General features: G+C 40.9%; 1 protein-coding gene across 1 annotated transcript in view; it reads left to right on the top strand.

Moving 5' to 3' along the window:
• Positions 1-8,323, top strand: part of TRAIP (TRAF interacting protein) — a 34,631-nt gene that overhangs the window by 21,501 nt on the left and 4,807 nt on the right. Inside the window, exons 7-12 of the mRNA XM_015407399.1 lie at positions 2,731-2,844; positions 3,812-3,899; positions 4,629-4,718; positions 4,900-4,988; positions 5,841-5,996; positions 7,081-7,126. Of these exons, the coding sequence (XP_015262885.1) occupies positions 2,731-2,844; positions 3,812-3,899; positions 4,629-4,718; positions 4,900-4,988; positions 5,841-5,996; positions 7,081-7,126 (583 nt within the window). The remainder of the gene's footprint in view (positions 1-2,730; positions 2,845-3,811; positions 3,900-4,628; positions 4,719-4,899; positions 4,989-5,840; positions 5,997-7,080; positions 7,127-8,323) is intronic.

The following is an 8,323-nucleotide window of genomic DNA, read 5'->3' as shown; positions in this document are numbered from 1 at the left end:
GGAGGCCAGGTCTACCACTGTAGTGGGAAGGGTTGGGTAGACCTGGACCCCGGAGGCCAGGTCTACCAATGCAGTGGGAAGGGGTGGGTAGACCTGGACTCTGGAGGCCAGGTCTACCAATGTAGTGGGAAGGGGTGGGTAGACCTGGACTCTGGAGGCCAGGTCTACCAATGCAGTGGGAAGGGGTGAGTTGACCTGTTCTCCAGAGGCCAGGTCTATCAATGTCGTGGGAAGGGGTGGGTAGACCTGGCCTCTGGGGGGGGCGCGCTCTGGAACAGGGGGGGAGATCCAGCCAGGGGGTGGAGGGGGGTGGAGGAGACGGGGGAAGAACCGGTGGGATGGGGGAGGGGGAAAGCTTACCAGCTCCTGCTGGTTTCTCCTCCGCCCGCTGAGTTGTGAGCTCCCCCCGCGCGAGTTTCGCGGGTCTTCTTTCTTGTAATCGAACTAATCTCTGTATAACCTGTATTAATAGGTTAAACAGATCTATTCTTTTAGCTTTTCAGATCGTGATTTGTATTAGTCTTCACCCTATCCCCATATCCAATAGGACATTTAGAATAGAGTGGTAGTTTTCCTTCCCCTATCCAGTAGACTTTATGTATCTAGATCTCCCTGACCCATTTCCCATAGTGATAGGGCATTAGTATTCCTTTCCACATCCCATATTTGTAATGTGTACTGTGTAGAAAATGCAAAATAAAAAAACTCCCTTTCGGGGGGGCCAAAAAAACAACAAAAACCACTAGTATGGAAATTGCTACCAAAATCTGAAAAATATCACACTTTTTTCATGTGCACATCTTTAACATGGCACTGCTAAATATTTGTATCAATGCTTAATTGGAAGATGTTACAGTTGGCAGGGGGGAGAAATAAAAACTTACTTTAAACGTGAAATAAGCAAAAAAATGTAGATTAGGTCACATCTATAAATGTTACATAAAGTATAATTTTTCCTGAAATACTAATATGAAACATTTAATTTTGAAGAGATGATTCCATTTAATAGCATTAATTTTTCTAAAGAAAAGTATCACAAAGTTCAAAATGGTTGGATAAATACTTTCTAGCTATTTTTTAAATTAGAAATACTCTTCAAGTTTTTTTGAGTTTTTTGGTTTCTTTACATCATTCTGTAACTCTTCTCTGATGCAGAGTCTTTTTGGTCTTGTTTCTTATTTTGTTTACCTTGTAATGACCAGCTTCTCCATAAATATTCATTAGTTAAATTCTGCCACTGATTTTGGAGTGTTGATCATTTAATAATATAATAAAACTAAATAGATTAAATAAGACATACTTTGTACACATGGCCAAATAATTTAACAATGGATGTTGCTGTAATCCATCAGATTCAAGTTTCACTTTGGATATTGCTCCACTACTGTGCATCCAGGTCAACTTGCTCTAATTCCCATTTGGAGAACAAAATATTCAGCAGCACCTGTATGTGCATGTTCTTTGTCCAGGGTATTCACAGGAAAAAAGATGCAACTGGATGCACAACATCTTGCACAAGTGCCAAGATTTTTTTCCCTATAGGCTGTAAAGGTGAAACTTCTGAGTCTTCCCTAGCTTTGCAGCAAATCTGGCCAAACTTTTACAGTGGAGATGAAACTGATGAGGGGTTTTATACATATTGTCAGTTTTACTGCTGACTTGTATCTTGTGCAGCAGAGCTACACAGGAGTGCACAAGTACATAGGGGAAGAGCTGAAAGAGGCAGAATGCATACAAGAGCAGAGGTTGTACAGAAACACTGCAGATTTTCAATAGCTATCCTGAGGTTTCTATGGGCATCCAAACAAGATGAGGCAGAACCACTGAAGACTCCCCAGAATTATTTTTCATCCCCTCTCTTGTTCTTGTATGTTGTTTTATCGTGTATATGCAGCAAAAGGTTCCATGGAAACTGTCAGTATAAGCCAGACAGTGGACATCTTTGCCTAGTGAACTTTCAGAACACTGGCTCTTAATTCTGACAGAAGCTCCAGGTTATGAATACACAGCCATTATCCATTTTAGGAAGCTGTTGCCAAACAATGTAATTGAACTTCTAATCTGTCACAAGTTCTTTCAGAAAATAGAGCAGCTGGTATTTTATGTTCTTTAACATAGTCAATAGTGTTTGGTGTGGGTGTGCTTTAAAATGATTTTTGTATGATCAGTATTAATATATTTCCATATAAACTTGTTGCTGAAGTAGTTGCCAGAATTTTATAATGATCCTTTAGCAAGAAAGCTGGTGGATAAGATCGTAAACTACATTTGGGTCTCTCTATGCATTTCTCCAAGCCCCCTCTCAGTTTCTATGCATGCTAAGGACTGAGAATTATCCAAGTAAGGCTGAGCCCTCTTATGTCATAACCTCTGATGTTCTACTTGGCCTTCAAGTTAAATATATGCTATTTCTTTATGGAGTTGGTGGAAGGATTGTGGCTCCAGTTGCCCATGAGGTCTGATTCTCAACCCAAAGCCAAGTACTTGATACTCTTTTCTACAAACAGCCTCATGTCTGAGTTTGCTGCAGGGACTTTATTTAATACCTATTGGGGCAATTTAATACTATACATTGCTGTGTTTCTGAGCCCAGATGTGGCGAGGGGAAAGTCCTTACTATCCCGTCATATGCAATATATTGTCAAACTGTTCCAGTGTTTGGTGGAACTCAGCTTAGCTGCCACTGTGCCATTAAAAATCCCTAAACCTATCTTCCTTTCTTCCTTCCAGGATTGAGCTGTTACTGCAAGGCCAACGTCTAGAAGTGGAGGAGATGATCCGTGATATGGGAGCAGGGCAGGCAGCAGTGGAGCAGCTTGCAGTCTATTGTATTTCACTGAAAAAGTAGGCTTTTAAAATTGGTGTAACATGGTGTTTGTATGTGAATTTCCCAAATGAAAAAGACAGGAAAAAGCAACAGCTTTGGCAGCATGTTGGTTACGCTACTGATACATGTTAAAATATAATTGAGGTGGCATAGATGGAAGATTTCAGCACAGCAAGTCTACTATTGTTGCATTACTGACACATTCATTGCTATGGAAACAGCCTTCAGAGCTTTGCTGGAGTGCTTAAGAGGTGACTGTTTGATGCAAACCAAGGGGACAAATGATTGTCATGATTCTTAGTAAGGCAGCGAGGCCCCAGAATATTTCTCCTGTGCAAAGCAGAGTGCTTTATGCAGCTGTGGCCATAACTGTGGTGTAGTCACCAATCCTACTGTGCTTGTTAGAGGTTTTTCTATTTATACCATGTATATTTCACAGTTTGTGCAGGCAGTATCTCACAGCAAATGGGTAATCACAACTTTTATTAATGAGCTTCAGCATGAGGTACCTGCATTGTAATCAGTAATTTCAGTACTGTTTTATAACAGCAATAAAATGTTTTCAGAAGCTTTTTTTTAAAGGCAAGCATTGCATATCACTTCAGTAAGGAGGCCGCACAATATTGCATGTGGCTGATCATCGTTGAAACTCTTTACATTCTGACATGGAAGTACCACGGCTGCAGTTTTGTTGGTTGCCCCCCAAAAGGCAGAGTTCTGCCCTGCCCCTTCCCCCTCCTCTCCAAACCCATGTTTTTTTCTCCTGCTTTATTGTGTGTCTGTGTTCCTAACACTGTGCAAACTAGTGTTGGCTTGTTCTGCACTGTTTTCTCTCTGAATGTGCTTGTGTGCATAATAGAAACTTCTGCAACCACTTAAGCTGTGAATTGAATATCTTCTGTCTAAATTTGATTACTGGCTCTAGCAAAGAACTTCTTGCTTGGAAGTCTGTTTCACAGATTGACTAATTTGAGCCCTTTCCAGGGAATACGAGAGCCTGAAGGAGTCTCGGAAAGCATCAAATGAGAAAATAGAGAAATTGAAAAAGGAGTTGTTTTCTGCAAACCACAAGGTAAAGGGAGAATGGCTACTGTGAAGATATGTTGCTGTAACACCTATGTAAACTGTTAAGTAGAATCATCACCTAAATAAATCCTCTTTAGCACATGTTGTCCAGACAGTTACATTAGCTATGAGGGTAACAAGTGGTTATACTGGGAAGTTGAGAGACAGCTTCCCTGGGATTGATGTGTGGCAAAAAGCACATGGAGAAATCTGTTTCTGTAGCCCAGTAACACCGTTTGCTATTCCATAATATGGATTCCTCCATAACAAGTATCAAAACAGCAAAGGGCACATTGTTATACATAGAGAATTGCCCAGGGACAGTTTACTTTCCTAAATGAAAGAATATCTATGTCTGTTCTGTAGAATATATTATTTTGTATTAGTATCAGGAAATTGTACTGTGAGTGCAGGAATCTTGGAGGTCAGAGCAAAAGTTTAAGGATTGTCCTTTTGATTAGCTCTTCCTTGGCATCTAAATTGATGAGTCAGAGCCCCCCCTGCAGGTGGCTTGAAAAATGAGGGGTGGTATCTTTCACAAAGAAGCTGTTCCTAATTGGGTTAACTGCCTGAGAGGTCTTTAATAATATTTTTTTTAAAAAAAAACCTTCAAATTCTTAAAGGCGACAGAAGAATATCCTTTTATTAGGCACATCCATTATAAATACTGAGGTAAAACCTTTGTTATAGGTATGCCCTGTATTGTGTCTTCTGATACCTAGTATTTGATCTGTAGTTACAGAAAACTGTTCTGGAGTTAGAGAAAACAAATGAGGAATTAAAAAGCACCCAGACAGATCTGAGAAATGCAGATAAAGAGATCATGGTAAGAACATTTCTTAAAACTGCAGTAGGTGCTTAGTGTTTGTGACTCTACAGTTACGCTCCCTTGCCCTCCCACCTTACCGTCCATCTTACTTTCTAATCTGTTTCATTATGGAGGGAGCAATCTCTTTTTATGAGTTTCGGCATATTCCATCATTGTGGTTTTCAATTTTCTTTTAAAGAGTCTAAAGAAGAAGATAGAAATCCTGCAAGATACCTTAAAAGTGCCATCAGTAACCAGTGAAGCACTCAGTCGGCTTGTTTCTGAAAGGTTTGCATTACAGAGTATTGATGCAATAGAGAGAAACTGTATCAATAATACTGTACAATGGAAGTAGTAGAAGGTTAAATGCTTCAGAGCAGTCCCAGAAAACAGAGGGTTGGATTCAATGGTCCATCAGTGGAAGTTGCTGATGGATGTGGTTTTTTGCTGCACTCCTCCCCCTCAGCAGTCCTTTCCATACCTAGGAAAGAATTGTGGGACCCACGTGGACTAACAGCCACACAGGTGGGGGGACTGCAGTGAGGAAGGGCAAAGAAGTGTTCTGCTCTTCTCCCCTCTCCCCCACCCCAATTCCCTTGGCAAATGAGATGTAACTGGACAGCTCTGTCTCCTTGACAATCATGATATTACTTTTGCTGCCTCTGTGTGCAGTACCATGGCAACTGAAGTGAATCAGGATGCTTCGTGGCAACTTTAAGTGCTGTCTTGGAAGTGGGGGCCCTGACTTGAATAGCATTTTCCACTTTTAGATAGACGGGCCTAGGATCAAAATGATGGTTTTATTCCAGGCTTGAGAAGCTGAGTGTAACTGACATGACTTTGAAAGGCAGAATGTGAATGTTTTTATCATAAATTTTAGTAGTCTGTCTCCTGTAACCAAATCAGTTGAATTTGCCATTTCCCCTAACCCTTGATTACCGAACATCACAAGCTCTACATGCATTGGTAGATACCTGTATGTCTTTGTGCCATCAGATAGCTAGAAGACCCAATATGGAGCTATGATGTAGGCAGCGCAGCATGTAAATTAATCTGGAGACTGAGATAAATGCACCTGATAGTGTCCCAATTAGTTGTGCTACTCATTAGTGGTGGTTTGTGTGTAATTTGATCTTGCAGCCCAGCTCCTGTGGAACTACTCAACCCAAGGCTCCATCGGCCAGCTCACAGTGATGACATTGATCTGAACACCACCTTTACTGTGGAGACACCAAAGCACCTACCTCATAAGGCAGTCCCTGCTCCTGCCAAAAAGCTCAAACTGGATAAAAAGTCGTGAGTCATGTTCCTTTACTTCTGTTGGCCCTAGGTGTGTGCTTAGTCTGACTGCCATTCCTGCTTCCACACAGGCTGCAAGCAATTCTCCAACCATTTTATTTATTTATTTATTTATTTTCGTACTTATACCCCGCCCTCCCCAATGGGCTCAGGGCGGCTCACAGAGGCAAGAACAGCTTGCCATGATAAAACAATATATACAGAACAATTTAAAACATATACTACATATTAAAACCTAATAACAAAGTGCTCAGTGCCATTCCATGATCATTGCTTTCAGCTGGAACATCTTGTTCAGAAGTGTTTTCATTGCTGTAGAAGAATGAAATAAGCTACTACATACCGAAGCTGCTGTAGAAAAAAGCTGAACTTTTCTCCCAGCCTGGCTTCCCATCTCATTATCATTTTATTTATCATGCAGCTAAAATTATTAGATGCCAATAAATGTTTAAATGTAGGTTCCCAATCTAAAACTGACTACAGCGAGAGTAAGGAGTAGATGGGGAAGACAAGTTGTATTACTTGCATATCAAGCAAAGATAGATCAAGGTGGGCAGCCATGTTGGTCTGAAACAATAGAACAAAGTTAGAGTCCAACGCCACCTTTAAAGACCTTGAATAACACTTGGTTGGTCTTAAAGGTGCCATTGGACTCTACCTTTCTTCTGTGGCCTTGTGCTTAACTACCATTTCTGATTTATGTTGCTTTTGATAAGCTCTTTCTCTGTTCCCGCTGAGTACAAAAATATGGAGGGAGAGCCTTTCCTAATCTCATTAATGAGATATAATTAGAACTTCAAAAAATAGATAAGTAGTATTATTGGGACACAACACTAGAGCTCTCTACTGCCTCCTTTGCTTGTCATTCGAACTGGAAACTCCATTGGCTATAAGAAACAGGGTGGGAGCAGCAGTTATTCCTGAGTACTGAACAACCCACATTTGCATGGGTTTTCTGCAGTTTTTAAAAATTGAAAATTTAGAATCTGGGGTACATTGAATTTACACCTGAATTTTCACTTTGATTATACTTCCAAAAGTGGATGGGATGATGTACTTATTTGTGTATGTGTTTTCTCAGGGCCTCCATGACAAATCTATCAAGAGTTCTGAAAGCAACAGTAGAGGTATAGTAATACAGTAAAAACAAGCAGAGGACCCGGGAGGACTTCCATGGGATTTCTGATTTTCCTTATCTCCCTTCCCACAGTACTTCCTCTTTCTCCTATCAGATCCCATAGCCACTCCCCTTTTCCTGCTTCCTTTTCTCTTACCCCCCCCAACCAACCTACCTTTATCCCCCCCCCCCAGACCTAAGAACATAAGAGCCTGCAGGATCAGGCTAATGAGCCATCTAGTCCAGCATTATGTTTCACAGAGCAGACAAAGCCCTCACCTGCTGTTGCCTCCCAGCCCTGGTATCCAGAAGTTTGCTACCTCTGGATATGGAGGCTCCCTTCAGTCACAATAGCTAGTAGCCATTGATGGACCTCTTCTCCATGTATCTGTCTAACCCCCTTTTAAATCTATATATGCTCTTTTTTTTTCTTTTTTTTAAGCTCCCGGAGGGGATTTTTAATTTTTTTTTAATACTACAAAAACTACCAAGAAAAAATAGGGAAAGGGTAACTACAACTAGGGAGAAAAGCAAAGCAACCCACACTACACTAAAAACCCAAGGTTAGGAGATCATTCCCTGTTAAGCTACCGTTAGTAATAAAAAAAAGAAAAGCTGTTAATAAACAATATACTTTGTGAGAACCTGTCTTTCTAAGCTTATATGTTAGTTTGTTTGTTACTTGTTATGAGAAGATTTCCCGAGCATCTCCTCCAGCTCGCTTCATAAAGGCAATTTTCAGAGTCCTTCCGCCTTTACATCTACACTAAGACTCTAAAATCTTAATAGCTTCTTAGATTCTGCAGACCAGTCTTCCTCCATCTTCAAAGGGATAAAACCACCAATCTTGAGCCTCTCCCTCTCTGGTCTCGCCCTCGGGGCCCAGTGGCATCTCAAAAGTTTCTTGATTGTGAGGGCAAATTCAAGCTCTTTTCTCTCAGCAGAATTTAAGGTGACACTTTCTGAGAACACTACAAAGAAGGAGTTAAGTCCTTGTAAATCTTTCCTGTTTCTCTTGTACTTTTCCTCCTTTTCTCGTTGAAATCGCTGTTTAATTTAGTGTCCATCTCTTTCGCTTTAAAAGCCCTCAGTTCCATTTTTCCTGCTATCGTTGCCAACTGGAGCTGCCAGGACACAAATTGTTGATTTATCTTGGCAAGCTGATGGTTAATACCAACAAGTTGCTCCAGAATCGGCTTGGTGGCTT

Source organism: Gekko japonicus, unplaced genomic scaffold (assembly GCF_001447785.1).
Source record: "Gekko japonicus isolate JY-2015 unplaced genomic scaffold, Gekko_japonicus_V1.1 scaffold298, whole genome shotgun sequence".
Classification (NCBI taxonomy): Eukaryota; Metazoa; Chordata; class Lepidosauria; order Squamata; family Gekkonidae; genus Gekko; species Gekko japonicus.
The sequence above is the reverse complement of the archived record's forward strand: the minus strand, read 5'-3'. Positions and strand labels throughout refer to the sequence as shown.